At 35.4% G+C, this 13,217-nt stretch overlaps 1 protein-coding gene across 1 annotated transcript; it reads right to left on the bottom strand.

Annotated features, from left to right (window-relative positions):
• Positions 1-645: 645 nt before the first annotated feature.
• Positions 646-13,215, bottom strand: LOC105333362 (uncharacterized). Its single transcript, XM_066086532.1, has 17 exons — positions 13,082-13,215; positions 12,671-12,762; positions 10,776-10,960; positions 10,575-10,648; positions 10,290-10,408; positions 10,001-10,062; positions 9,720-9,811; positions 8,818-8,908; positions 8,540-8,693; positions 8,312-8,437; positions 7,958-8,096; positions 7,629-7,779; positions 5,741-5,974; positions 2,489-2,624; positions 1,796-1,897; positions 1,265-1,429; positions 646-810 (listed from the first exon to the last, which is right to left on the bottom strand). The coding sequence occupies exons 1-17, from the start codon at positions 13,102-13,104 to the stop codon at positions 701-703; spliced, it is 2,055 nt and encodes a 684-aa protein (XP_065942604.1). The 5' UTR covers positions 13,105-13,215; the 3' UTR covers positions 646-700.
• Between the last annotated feature and the right edge of the window lie 2 nt (positions 13,216-13,217).

Below are 13,217 nucleotides of genomic sequence, written 5' to 3'. Positions count from 1 at the left end.
AGACATTAAATTTATCTCTAAAAAATCAAGCAGCACTTCATACCTTTGTTTTAATCTATAGCTATGTATGTTGATGAAAATCAGTTTAGAGAATAAACAATTTAACAAAAATACTACCTGTAGTTTTCAGTAGCACTGCAGGAATAATATTTGAAATTTTGAGAGTGAAATGTCACATGCATTTTCATGATGTGTTGGTCACATCATGACAACATATTTCTAGTTACCAATATGCCTTGACCTTGAACTTGCTCAAATAATAGTGGGTTAAGTTCATGAAAATTAGATATTTTCAGGTCATAGACAATCTTTGTGCCAATTATTTTCTCTCACAAAATATGACAATGATATTTTTAGCATTGACCTTTCACTTGCTTATATGACAATGGATCAAGTTCATGACATTATAATAGTCACAAGCATTCATTATAAATATGTGAAGAAGTATCTAATAAAATCTGACGGAAAGGTTACTTTTTCTACAAGTGACCTTGTCCTTGCCAATATGTCCTTGGGTCAAGGTCATAAGACACTAAGGTTGCTAGAAATTTTTGTGTGAAGTACAAATTTCTTATGCCTCTCTCCTTTTGTGGTGTATGTGTGCTATGACTGAATAAGAATTTTAAGAATAAAATCAACAGGATCAAAAGTGAATAATTTATTGCTTAGTATCAATACAAGTTAATTTGTTAGCTCTCTGTCATGAACATGCTACAAGTATAAGGTCAGGTGACGAAAGCTGTAAAACCGGAACCAACACAACTGGGATCTTTGACTTTGACCATGAAAGGTCAAGGTCATGGTTGATAGCTAAAAAATAATTAAAAAGAACTGTAAGTACATATAAAATTACTGACTGACATGCAATTTTTGTACAATGGATCTTAGTTTATCTTGACAAGTTTTGGCTTCATCACATTTAGAGGACAAAGGCCTACTAATATGTGAACTTCTACTGGATGTATCATGATCACCAGAGGTAGTTATTATAGGAGAAGGGTTTGTTCTCCTCAAATAATGACACACTAGTCGTGTGTAACAGAATGAAAAGATTAGCAATATAGATAGTTTTTTTTTCCACATTAGAGCACTAATATTTGTCTAGGAATATAGACAGTTCAGAGGCCTACAGAGTTATTGATATAAAATAAATGTCACCAACTCTGTTTTCTGGACAATGACAACAATATGTGACCTTCATATTTAGAGTACAGGTCTATAAACATAAAATGATAGATTCTAAGCACATGAATAGAACTCTTACTTTGATGAAGCTCATTGGTATTGAGTTGACTAGGACAGAAGAAGATCCTCAGAGGGAACCTTGATGTGTTAGTGTTGGGCAGCGATTCAGAGGCCTGGCACAGGAGCTTAGCTAAACACTCACACACTTCCTTTGTTAATGAATCTCCCACTGATTCTATGCTTCCTGGAAATGTACACGGAAATGTATTAAAGATGGTGCTAGAAATCCTGGGCTGTGTTTTCAGAAAGAACTTTACACAGAGCAATTCTCATTTTGAATCTATTGGAAATAATCCCCTCAAGTGGAATTGATATCGTAAAATTAATTTCCAAACTACATGTATTTCAATTTCTTTACCAAAATCCAACAATAAATAACCACTATTTGGATCATGTAGTTTAAAAATATCAGTTCCAACGAGATGTAAATTTGTGGTTTATAATCATTTCAAAACAACGTTCTATTAAAAATTGCACTTCAATGAACATCTTATTTCATAGATAAACTCTACAATGAAATCCACAAAATTGGTTTTCAACAATTACTCACCAACAATTGATACTGCACAAGAAATGACTTCTACATCTGTATAAAGAAATCTATGAGAACATCTGAACAAGCCCATTTGAGAATTATGTGTCCACTCTTTAACTGAAAAAATAAAAAGTGCACAATAAATTTCATGAGTGTACATCATATTCTTAATTCAAATTACATGGTACAATTGCTGTATAAGGTGTTTTTAGCATATCTTTAAAAGTATATAAAGTAAGGTGCTACAGTGATTGGGTTTTACATAAACATTCTTATTAATTTTGGGAGTTGATTTATTTTAAAATTTTCTTCATGTAGTTCATGAAATCAGGTAAGCCAACTGCAGTTTATTGAAAGCATAATAAAAATCCAAATCATACCCAGATATGCTAAACAGAATTTGTTAATATCTAAACTTGAAAAAGTGAAGTACTGCACTTGTAAGTAATAGTGAGGCTTATTACGGTGCATGTAGAAATATAAAAAAAAAAAACTTTCTTAATATGGACACAGCAGGAGCAATGACACACATTTCAGGTATAATGGTCTGCACAGAGAACTAGTTGACCACTATTAGATATAAGTAATGTATGTACCGGTATCCATGAGAAAGAAGGGGGGGGGGGGGGGGGGGTTACAATTACTTCATATACTGGTACACATACTAGTAGTTCATCCAATACTAGTACACATACAGGCATAACTCACCATTTATATCACAGAGATCATTCCTAGCCATGACCTGCCATTCTATCAGAGCAGCTTTGGGTAAACTTGGAACAATTACATACATGGTTACAGGGGGCATGCTACTTATTTTCTCCACTCCAAACTCTTCCTCTGTCTATACAACAGAAAACATAGGTAATCATAGATTACTAAGCTCACCGAGACGGAGCATCACCCTTATGAGACATCACCTTCATAAGACCACCTTTATCATTTTATATGAAAATCATACTTTATGATCTTGGATATTCATGGATTCTGTTTTGACAAAATATCGTATATCATCTGATAAATTTTTTTTATGATAATCATATGTTCATATGTTAATCAATACAATGATATAAAATTAAATATTGCATCATGTCATATTTATAATATATATCATATAATACAATAAAATACCGTAATAAACAATAATGAGATATGATATTGTAACGTATGATATGACATTGCATTGTGTTATACCTTATTGTATTTGATCACATAATACAATATCATAAAATATAAAACAATATAGTATTATATTACAATATCATATTACATAATACATCATAACACTGAAACATGATATTATATTGTATAATATTGTATGATATTGTATTGAATGACACTGAAACATATTTGATACATTATATGATATTATATCATATAATACAATATAATTTGATTCCAACACTGTATCTTATCAAATGATACAATATTATGTGATAAAGTAAAATATTATAAAATACATTATTATATTATACATATTGTATCATATGACACAATAATATATATCACAATATCATATAATACAATTTCATGTGATATGAAAATATATCATATAAACCAATATCATATCATATAATATCGTATGATACAATATTATATAATATTACAATATCATATAATACAATTTCATGTGATATAATTCTATATTACTGAAACCAATATCATATTATACAATATTGTATGATACCATATTATAGAATATACAATATTGTATCATAGTATACAATATAATATTTTGCAAAATCTTATGTAATTGTATCATGTGATAAAATAATATATTAAAAATACAATATAATATTATACAATATTGTATCATAATATACAATACTATACATAACAATATCATGATACAATATCATATCATAAAATATCAAAAAAATTGATACAATATCATATCGTATCGTATAACTTTTTATAATATAACATATGATATCATTTTGTATCATATCAAACAATATTGTTTCATATCATACAATACTATATCATAGGAATCATGTTATATCATTTATCAACAAACACATCTATCTATCGAGCTGGTTTGAGTGAGGTAGGAGATTTCTTTTAGCATCCTTGATAATGGAGATCAGGCTCTGCATCTGAAGCAACCTCTGCATTTAATTTATAATAAAGTTAAATCAACTATGCAAGCTATCATCTAAAAAACATGTGACCTGTTCCAAAAAACTAAACCTCATCCAGCATCCGAAACCTATGGCTCAGATTCAGCATTCAAGCCCATCAGGTGCATTGGTATCATAAGACGCATCATCCATGCAAGTTTGGTAAAGTTTGGACCAGTAATAACTAAGATGTCATCATCAGAGGGCACTAGCAATTAAAACCTTAACTTCCTCCAGCATCTGCAACCTATGGCTCAGATTCAGCATCCATGCCTGTCAGGTGCATCTGTATCATAAGACACACCATCCATTCAAGTTTGGTGACGTTAGGACCTGTAATAACTAAGATTTATTTTTTAGCATCCTTGATAATTGAGATCAAGCTCTGCATCTGCAGCTACCTCTGCGATTCATTCATATTACAGTTAAATCAACTATGCAAGTTTGAAATAGTACTATCATCTATTAAACATGTGACCTGTTCCTAAAAACTTAACTTTATCCAGCATCCGAAACCAGACTCAGCATTCAAGCCTGTCAGGTGCATCAGTATCATAAGACACACCATCCATGGAAGTTTGGTGAAGTAAGGACAAGTAATAACTAAGATATCATCATCAGAGGGCACCTGTTTCAAAAACTTTATTTAACCAGCTCTTAAAACCTTAACCTCCTCCAACATCCGAAACCTATTGCTCAGATTCAGCATTCAAGCTTGTCAGGTGCATCAGTATCATAAGACGCACCATCCATACAAGTTTGGTGAAGTAAGGACCAGTAGTAACTAAGATATAATCATCAGAGGGCACCTGCAACAAAAACTTTAACCAGCTCTAAAAACCTTAACCTCTTCCAGCATCCGAAACCTATTGCTCAGATTCAGCATTCAAGCTTGTCAGGTGCATCAGTATCATAAGACACATCATCCATACAAGTTTGGTGAAGTTAGGACCAGTAGTAACTTAGATATTGCTATCAATGGGCACCCGCAACAAAAACTTTAACCTGCTCCAAAAACCTTAACCTCCTCCAGCATCCGAAACATATAGCTCAGATTCAGCACTCAAGTCTGTCTGGTGCATCAGTATCATAAGGCACACCATCCATGCAAGTTTGGTGAAGTACGGACCAGCAGTAACTAAGATATTGCTGCAACAAAAACATTAACCTGGTCCAACAACCTTAACCTGCTCCAGCATCTGAAATTAGGACCCAGATTCAGCATCCAAGTCTTTCAAGTCCATAAGTAGGTCCAGATGCATCATCCATGCAAGTTTGGTGAAGATAGGACAAGTAATAGCTTAGATACAGGACCTGCAAACTTTAACCAGGTCCGGACGCCGACGCCGACGCCACCGCCGACGCCGACGCCGAGGGTATAGCATAAGCTCTCCTTGACTTCGTCTCGGTGAGCTAAAAAAGCACTTTATCGAAAGTCTAAGTCAAGTGTGAAAGGCATAAATACATTGCCTCGAGCAACCAGTAATTTTCTTTTCATTTTATATCAATGTAAATTCCTTATTTTACACACATAATTATACATAGGACTGCCTTTTTTTATCAAATCATGACAATATTAAATCAAGAAAGCCAAACTTTTGTAAACTAGAAGTTAACAACTCTCATAAAATCATAATCATAAAAGTTTTTGCATAAACAAGGAGGGATACTCCTCACAATTTAATACAAATACATGTAAACACTAGGTACATGCTTCCTAATTCATCCCTAGTAAACACATTCACAAACTGCCTCTTGAAAAGAAAGCAACATACATTGACTTGTGAATTTGAAGTTTTCATTTGCTTTTATGTCATATGTCCCGTTACAATAAAAGTACCTCTTTCGATGCTCTAGATGCTTCTAATTCCCTTTGAGCTGTCTGTACATAGCTGTTGTTAGTCACGTAACAAACAACTGTAGTTATTTTATCCATCCCACAACGCATTGCCTCTAATATCCTCTTAACATGGCGAAGGGAAAGTCGAGCTTGTGGAACTATTCCTCCCCTAATGATGGAAAGGTTTGCAGGACACATGGCTATCTGTCCAGCTACATACAGTTTATTCTTGACCTGTTAAAAAATCAAAACCCAAATTCAGAAATAGATACCGGTACATTCCTTCAACATTTCCAGATTTCAATATCCTTTTTTTTTTCTTTCTATTGTTACTCTAACATTTTTATATGCTTCATTTAGGATCTACACTAACTGATTGTATTAGTGACCATATTAACACCGTAACTTGAACATTGAATTTTCTCACTAAAGGCCCTGTCACACCAACCGTGTCCCCGCGGCGTGTTCACGGCGTTGTTAAATTCATGGAATCGCCGTAGGATCGCAAGGAAAATTAAGAAAAAATGTACAGTTTTATTTGAAAATTTTACAAGTGGAGTCGTCACGGCGTCCTGACGGCGACCGAGGCGTTCTTACGGAGCTCTCACGGCGTGTAACTGCGTTTCCACGGAGTTCTACTTGGCGATTAACTGCGCTCTCGCTGAGTCTCCGCCGCGCGCTCATGGCGTGCTAGGAAATTTTACCGCGCGTCCAAGGCGTGCTCTGCGCGCTGACTGCGTGCACAAGACATTCTTTACTTCTTGGTAGGTTAATATTAATTTGTACAATTTTATGGGAAACAAACAAGAATTTAAAACTAGTAAACAAATGATTAAAAAATTGTTTTGATTTTATGAAAAGGTACATTATAATTGAAACATAGTTACTTCTAAACAATTTGTGAAGGACTAGGATTAAACTCTTAGTAGTCAAGTCTACAAGAAAGATCCGTTATTAGTTGTTAGAAAACATAGAAAAGATTTGAAAACATCAGAACCAAATGGCATGAATTCCATCTACGTCCACTGATAGGTCTTGGAATATTAGCAAATTCTACTTTTTACATAGTCATCTACATCCAGTTTGATAATTATTACATCGCTTGCTATTGTACAACAGCTATTTTTCGAGTTTTCGTGGTCTTGATGACAACGCAGTAGAAACGCTGTGGGAGCGAGGTATAAACGCAGAAGAAACGTCACGAGAGCGCGATGAACGCAGCAACAGCTCTTTGGGGTCGCTGTGTGAACGCAGCCAAATGGAAAACAACTTGATCAAACACTGTGGATGCGCAGTGAGAGCGCAGCGAGAGCGCGAAAGAGACGCAGTGGGATCCCCAAGGACTCCGTGAGGTCTCCGTGCAAGCGCGATTGACTTATCACTGCGTCTACACTGCGATTAGCTGCGTCCCTTGAGCGCGCCGACGGAGCTCTCGTGGCGCTGTTGGAGATCTTACGGCGTTGTCACGGCGCCCTCACTACGATTCTACGGCGTGTTTATCAGAACGCCAAGCCACGGCGCGTACTTTGTGCATGTTCAAAGTGCGCACCGTCGCATGGCGTTCTTCAATGTTCAAGGCGATCCCACCGCGACGGACGAAGATGCCGTTGCGTTCTTACGGCGCTGTAGGAGACTCTACTGCGTTTACCTCGGCGTTTTACATTATTTAAGGATGCAGCGGGATCGCCGTGAGGATGCAGCTCCGGTGTGACAGGGGTTTAACCTCAACAAACTATCTGTATTACTGCTGGCTGAATTACCTCCCTTATCAGATTAAAATTCCATCTCACTTTAAAACTAACTGTATTTTTGACTGAATCATCTTCCCTACTCAAATCTTTACTGAGTTGATCTCCCAAACTAATATTGACAAAATCATTTCTCTTACCTGAACACACTGGCTGTAAGGGCCTATGTTTGCAGGGGCCCAGTGGGAGAGTCCCTGGACATGCATTGTCTGTCTGTCTGGGAGAGACTTGTTACAGTAGCAGTCAATCTGAAGAGCAACATTAGGGGGCAATGCTGCTTCCACACATATTCTGTTGAACAGATAGAGATTGTAATTGATGATAACAATATTTTCAAAACAGGACGGTATGTTTTTATACGAGATTGGAAGTTTTGATTGATAATAGTTAATTACGCTATTAGAATAAGTATTTTCATTCTCTGGTCATTTAAAAAATGAAGACTTCCTTGAGAAAGAATTGACCACACCTTGCAGGAGGGTTAATGCCAAAGTAAGTCCTGTAGACAGAATTAACTGCAGCAAACATGGACATATCCTGTACATAGAGACACACCATGGCAACACAACTCATGTCACATGGACCAGCTGGCAGGTTTTCCAAGGCCTCTACAAAGAGAAACAATAGATATCATATCTTCCTCCCACTTGGCTCCTTCAAAATAAGCAAAATAATTCCTTAAATTGGATTATTTTGGCATAAAAAAGTTTTGGCAAATTATGAAAATACTAATTTGAAACGTAAGATCCAACTATATATACATGTATAAGCAAATATGTACACTCCTTATTCAAGGTGAATGCTGAGGTGTATGAACACAGACCTTTGAGTTTGTTCATAGTTTGGGTGGTGATTTCTGCCAGGTTGCCAGATTCTGTATGAAATCCATAGAGTCCAGTTATCCACACATGGTCTCCATCACAAAATACTGAGCACCAGTCCTCTTCATCTACAGTGCAAACATGTGATACCAAATCTTAAGTAAAACTAATAAAATGGTACAATTTACAGGTATCCAGGAGTGCTTTCCTTTTGGGTGTGACGGTTTTACCTGCTAGGGGGTGGGGGTTACCATCTCTGACACAGGCTGGCTCTGGATCTTCAGTGATCCTATCCTCCAGCTGGAGGGAGGAATAAAGCTGGGAGCTTTGTAACATTGGAAGATTTTTTATTCTGTCTAACATACTGGTATTCTGATCATCCACCTGTCGGAGGAACAGTACAAATAAAGTACATGTACAACTACCGGCAATTCTGAACTTTTTACTAGAAGGATCATGAAATTCTCTTGATTAAGATTTGATCTATTCTGTATCATGCCATGACTACCTTCTTATCTTCTAGATGAGCTCTTTTAATATTCAGGTAGGCTACAGGGGCAAAAGCATCATCAGAGTGGATGATAGACTCAACTTCATCTCTGGAAAAGAGACTCTAAGAACTATATGATAGCAAAATATAGAGTATACATGTGAAATCTGAAAGACAGTGTTGTGAAGGTTGGGGAGACAGATACTGAAAATGTTTCTTAAATTCTTATTTATATTACAGGTAAATTAAAAAAAAAAACAAGCCTCCATGAACATTGAAAATGTTTTCATATCTACATTTATCAGTTCCTAGTAAGTCTAGTTTCATTTTTATGGTTATTGATTGTTGTTTAAGACCTCAAAAAAGCTGGGCTCCTAAACTGTAATTTACCATAATCATGGAAGTGCTATATTATCACAACAACAAACTGCTTGGTTGCTACCTATTTCTAACTGCAAATCTCAGAAAATATATCCTAAATCACATAGAGCAAGGAGTTTTTATTTTAATACCATACATACCTATAGCATAGTGCCAGGTACAAATGGTTTTTATTTGATATAAGAGTAATTTATTGCAATGAATTTTTCAATAGGTTCTAAGATCAGGGGAATCAATCTGACTTTGTATCAAGCATGCATTTGTTGTACTTAGTGTGTTGGCTAATACCATACTGTGGTTTCATTAATTTTCATGGGTATCAATTTTCGTGGATTTTCTAAAAACCACAGTTTCAAGGATACATAATTTCGTGGCCAATGATCCAATCAATAAAAATGTTAGTTGAAAATTGAACTTCAATGAACATTTAATTTTGTGGATCAACTTAACAACGAAATCCACGAAAATTGGTATTCAAGGAATATTGATGAAACCGCAGTATTTTACTGTATACCGGTAGGTGCTACACTGGTACTTACAATACAATTCTTTTCCTGAATAGAGGGCAGTCCAGAGTAAAGGTCTCGTATTCCCCTCCCTCTCCACACACATTCAGCTGGTACTTGTCTTTCTAATTACAATTAAACAAATTAAGAAATCACTGAAATAAACTTTGAATTTAACTCGCAACAAAATGGTTGAAAGCTTTATACCTTCAGCTCAGGTATACAACGTAGACATTCAAGATAATGTATGTAAAATGAAGAAAAAAAAAAACACACCAAAAAGCACTGCATGAAAGCTTGTTTATGTAACTTACCATTTTCTGTAAATAAGGATGCATTTCTGATAGAGTTCTTCCTAGGTGTTTAGGTTCTAAACCTGCATTAACATTTAAAAAATGTATGTCCTCAAAAGTATGTTTAATTATACTTAATATTTAGAAAAAAAAATTAGATAGGTAATAGAGGTGAAGAGAAAAACAAATTAACAATTTCAGTAAATCATGTATTTGTATATAATTAACGCAATCCCAGTACACGCAGAGGATATTTACAAACAACAATCCAAAGTTGTAACTGCATTATCCAAATTGATATTATTCTTACCAAGGGAGGCAACTTTGATTAGAACTGCTGTCAGCTGTGAGTCAATCATTTCCTTGAGTAGTTCCTCTTGGTCTCTTCTCCACAGGTAGGCCAGGGAGGTAAGTCCAAGTCTCTGACACCTGTGTAAAGAGGGAACCAGGTATTTAAATAGGATAAGAATGGAACAGGTACTGGTTCATCATATGTAAGAGACAACATATTTTTTCATGTACAAGAAACCTATAGAACTATGGGACATATAATTTTGAAAATTCAAAAAATAAATAAATATGATTTTTCTCTTACACGTGTTCTACCCTCACTCGCTGATAATCTGACAAAATAGCTCCCACAGATACTGCATCAACATCACACTCCTCCTGTTAAATAGATAACACCTGGTATTACATGGTGCTCTTTAATATGGTAACCACTGGGGTCATTTTGTAGTTTTACTCAGTACATGAATCTTAGTTTATAATTAAAATTCAATTTACAAATCATTACCTTCACTTTTTTAAGCAGCTGGAATAAATCTTCAACTTCATCGTTTTCTGTAATTGTGTAATCTTTGTCTATTGACTTTGATGAACCTTGGATAGTATGTCTGTATAAGGGGAGACCCATAGCTTCTGCATACAAGTCTATACCATGGTGTCCAACTGTTTGAAACATGTAGCTATCAAGTTCATCTAGAAAACAGACAATACATGTATTAACAAAATATAACAATATTCAATGTAGATATCAGCAGTTTCATATTAAGAATTTTTAACCAAATATGTACCAGCATATCGGTATGCATGTACAAAAGAATTCTTTATCTACCTGAACTATATTTTGATATTGGTACATGTACATAAATCTGTTAATATTATTTATACAAAAATGTATAAATAGACAGACATTCAATTTTTTTTATAAATATATACCTCTTGACCAGGACATGCATAAATTAATATCATATACCGTATATCAGGTTTTTTCCGCGTGTATCCAATTTCCGCTTTGTTCGCGACGATTTCCGAATCGCGGAAAATATATCAGCGTAAATTTGAAACAAAGTATTGTTCTTATAATATAGTTCTCTCTTTCCTTATGAAGTAAACAGGTATGTAAAAGTACAATGAACTGTGTTCAGTAAGTTTAGAGTAGAAATTGCGGGATCGGAAGCAAGCGCAAGATAATAGGTATGTAAGCCTCATAGTTTATTTAATAATCCATTGTCAAGCTAATTAAAACGGTCGCTTTTCTTGCATAAACCACTGTCTAATTATACCTGAGCTACTGGTATATGTAACGGTACATGATCTTTTTATCTATGACTGTTTGCGTTTCTGGACATAATTATCGGTAATTATTTAACATTAAGGAAATGGTGTAAATGGTTTGTCCAAATTTTTTATTATAAAGAGCGGCAATTTAGATACTGTTACCCTCTAACTTCACAGGGTTAAACAATCTTGAATTATAGTTTCACTATGACTTTGAAATAGTGAAAATTTGATTCGCGTAAATTCTATATACCGTTCTAGGTTCTAAATCGCGGAAAAAACATGACGCGGAAAAAACCTGATATACGGTAGTACCAACCAGACCCGACCAAACCCCATGCAGGTCTGCTTTCTGTGTCTGCTCAGGGTCTGCTGAAAAATGACCAAATGTCCCCACTTGTGTTTTGGAATTTACATGGAATGAGCTTACAGGCAGTACATTAAACAATGAGTCTGCTTCATTCTTCAGTGTGTAATGTGGACCACAAGTGCTGACCCCAAGCAGACCTAAAGCAGATTAAAATTTTTAAAAAGTAGACTCCAAACAGATACAAAGCAGACCCAGGGTGGTAAGGGTCAGCTTTTGGGGTTTCCTTTGGTGTTAGGTTGTGTCTGGTCATACTGTAGCTAGTACATAGATACACTGGGGATGAAAGGAAAGTTAGGCAATATCAGTTGACAATATCTATAAGCTTGCAAATGTTTACAAGGAGAAAGACTATTTCTCTGTCTAATATGTGTAATGGGATAGGCGAAATAATGATGGACCAGACAGGGATTTGAACCAGGCCCTCTGAATCTCTTTTCAGGTGAACTAACAACCAAGCTATCTGGCGCTGGTATTCAAACTGGTTTCATTTCACATTCCTCCCCCTTAAATGATCTTCGTCCTCAAAGCTAGATCACGTACCCCAGCTAGACTCTTTCCCTAGCAGAAGTTCTGATCTGTCAGTTCCAGGGGTTGGTCACAGATGAAATGTAATGGGATGGGAGAAATAATGACAGAACAGACTGGGATTTGAACCTAAGCCCTCTGAATCTATATTGACTGTAGTCAGGTGTTCTTCCATGCAATTGAGCTAGGTATTCTAACCGTTCTGACTGTTACATGACAATACATGTAATTACCTTTCTTTTCTGGTCTTAGATTAGCAAGGGCAACTATTTGGTGTCCCTCGATAACACACTGCATCATGTTGTAGCAGCTGTCTTTCCCACCACTACAAATAAATATACAAAATCGTATTGGTTTAGTGCATGACAGGCTGACAGCCATTGACTGTTGCAATAATAATTAATTTAAACTAAATATATACTGTCTATTTGACACTTAAATTGATGAAATATTGGCAGTGTTCCAAATATACATATCTCTCAAATACGTGCACTATCTTTCTTTCATTGTATTATTTAAAAATATGCATTCTTACTGTCTTACATACGCATATTCTTGTGTACTGATCAAGTGTTCATGGACAACATGAAGATAAATTACAGGTACTCGTGTGTTTTTATAGATTCGTTTCGATATCTACATACCTAACAAGAGCCACAACCCTCATCCTTATATTTACAACCCCTTTCTCGGTGTTTTAAACAGTTTTTGACATTGAATCACATCGTTTGTTTACAAACTGTGTCACACGTGTTTTCAGAACCGGAAGCAAAATTCGAC

This window comes from Magallana gigas, chromosome 6 (assembly GCF_963853765.1).
Source record: "Magallana gigas chromosome 6, xbMagGiga1.1, whole genome shotgun sequence".
Classification (NCBI taxonomy): domain Eukaryota; kingdom Metazoa; phylum Mollusca; class Bivalvia; order Ostreida; family Ostreidae; genus Magallana; species Magallana gigas.
Note: the sequence above shows the minus strand (reverse complement) of the source record. Positions and strands in the feature narration are given on the sequence as shown.